The sequence below is a fragment of the Prenolepis imparis genome, unplaced genomic scaffold, assembly GCF_030444845.1.
Source record: "Prenolepis imparis isolate NDT839.2.m4 unplaced genomic scaffold, iyPreImpa1.0 SCAF_5, whole genome shotgun sequence".
NCBI lineage: Eukaryota > Metazoa > Arthropoda > Insecta > Hymenoptera > Formicidae > Prenolepis > Prenolepis imparis.
Genome location: NW_028141163.1, coordinates 19618598 through 19620750, shown reverse-complemented (window position 1 = coordinate 19620750; position 2153 = coordinate 19618598). Strand labels below are relative to the sequence as shown.

General features: G+C 41.8%; 1 protein-coding gene across 1 annotated transcript; it reads right to left on the bottom strand.

Annotated features, from left to right (window-relative positions):
• Positions 1 to 322: 322 nt before the first annotated feature.
• Positions 323 to 904, bottom strand: LOC145936506 (uncharacterized). Its single transcript, XM_083038757.1, has one exon. The coding sequence runs from the start codon at positions 902 to 904 to the stop codon at positions 323 to 325; it is 582 nt and encodes a 193-aa protein (XP_082894883.1).
• Positions 905 to 2153: the final 1249 nt, after the last annotated feature.

Genomic DNA, 2153 nt, shown 5'->3' with positions numbered 1-2153 from the left:
TTTTTGACGGAAGTATCGATTCCAACGTGTGTAACCGTCGGGCCAGGAATTGCTCCAGCAACGCGTATGTGGGCGGTTCGCTCGTGTCACTGATAGAGTTTTCCCACTCACGGCGAGAGCGACCATCGAGAAGCTCGACGGCGAGATAAACAAAGAGATCCTCGCTGCTGTTAATTGACCGGTTGATACTCTCGAGCGAGCTGACCGTGGTCTTAATGCCGTGGTAGACCTTCCTCAGGTCGGTAGCGGACTCGCCTTTCATTTTCGGCAGTGCGAGAAAGTTAGCTAAGTAAGCGCGTATGAGTAGTCGTTTGTTCTCGTATTAGGCGCTTAGAGTCTGCCAGGCTCGCTCGTAATTGGCTTCTGTTGTGCTGAGGTTTCGAATGAGGAGGTCTGCTTCGCCCTTGACACAGCTCTTCAAGTAATGCATCTTCTCGGCAAGTTTAGTTGACTTATCCTTGTCGATGAGAGACTGGAAGAGGTCCCGGAAGACCGGCCAATCCTCATATTTTCCCGTGAAGAGCGGCAGTTGGATTCGCGGGAGCGTTGTACGAGGTACCGACGAAGACGTCTCCGGCGCTGCAGCGGCGGCAAGTTCCTTGGCGTGAAGTGTGCGCTTCAAGTCCAGCAAGAGACCCTTGTTCAAGAGATAAGCCTCTTCGCCAAGCGCAGGTATGTCTTGAATTAAGTATGGATCGTTACCTAACTGGTCAAGGTGCTCTACCAGTTCGTCGTTGTAAGAGTCAAATTTCGACCATTGTTTTTCCAGATTCTGCAATCGCGCGTCGACAGCTCCCTGAGTAATTTTGACGGCGCCGAGCTTCATCAAGTTTTCATGAGTCCTAGCGATTTTGCCATATAGTACGGTGGCGGAAGACACGATAGCTTTCACATCTGCATCCATCTTCTCTGTTTTTCAGATGATCGATCTTCCAAGCACTGCGGTCACTTGCTGTCCCGTCGACACTAGACAGGTTGTAGTTCACGAAGTAAAATCCGGCTCGAAGGACCAAATTTATGTGCGCGACGGAACAAGGATATTTGTTTGGTCCGGACAGGAGCGAAAATAATGACACTCGCGTACCATAAGACTAATTAATCTATTTTCTTTGTCGTCCACAACAATTATTAACTTACACAAAAAAAATAATAAAGGATTGAACAAATCGTTATTCGACCTCTTTTCGTCAGACACCGCAAGCGACGGTAAGAACGTCAAGGATAAGCTATCCTTGTTTTAGTATAGAGAATCAATCTAGTCGCGTCGAGAGACAAGTTAAGAAAAACTGCCGTGGTATCACGGAAGGAGGTTTTATAGCCTTACATGATTAGAGAATTCTAGAACATTTCAAACATAGTTTGCGATCGGTTAAGGACATAGAACGATGAAACGGTAATATTTTTATTTTTAATGGAACTAACTTTATCTTCCGTCTCCTCTCGTGTGACCGCGGAGCTTGTCTTTGTTTTGGTTATAACGAGCGCTTATTTATTAAGACGCGGGCTGATCATACGCCCCTGCGGCCGAGCGCTTATTTATTAAGACGCGGGCCGATCGTACGCCCCTGCGGCCGAGCGATGATCTTTGACATGATGCCATCGTTAAATGCATGTTGCATGTTATGAAATGTAGATTTCGATTTTTTTACGATTCGAGAGCTCGATCTCGAATAATATGTTTTACACATGCATATTATCACATCACATAAATCTTAGTTCTATATAAAAAGTGTCGAAAGCTTATTAATAATTTTACTTCGTTATTGTTCATATTGTTATGCTATACACATATACGAGGTTATGTTAAAAAGTTTAAACTTTTTAACATAACCTTGTTAATTCTGTACCTACATTTTCTAATTATTTTTCAGCAGTTTTGTTAAAGACATCGACAGACAAAGAGTACGAAATAAGTAAAAGCATATATTAATAATTTTAAAAAATGCCAAAAGTAAAAAGACACCATTATCGACAAGCAAAAGAGATGACAGATTCAACAATTAACATTATGCAGAATATTTGTAATCCAGCTTCAATAGAAAGTACAACTTCAATTTTAGATAATAAAATATTCTATTATATAAAAATGCCGATTGTGTATAAGTATTAAATCATTTCTCATTAACTCAGAATAACAATAATTATCAATTAAA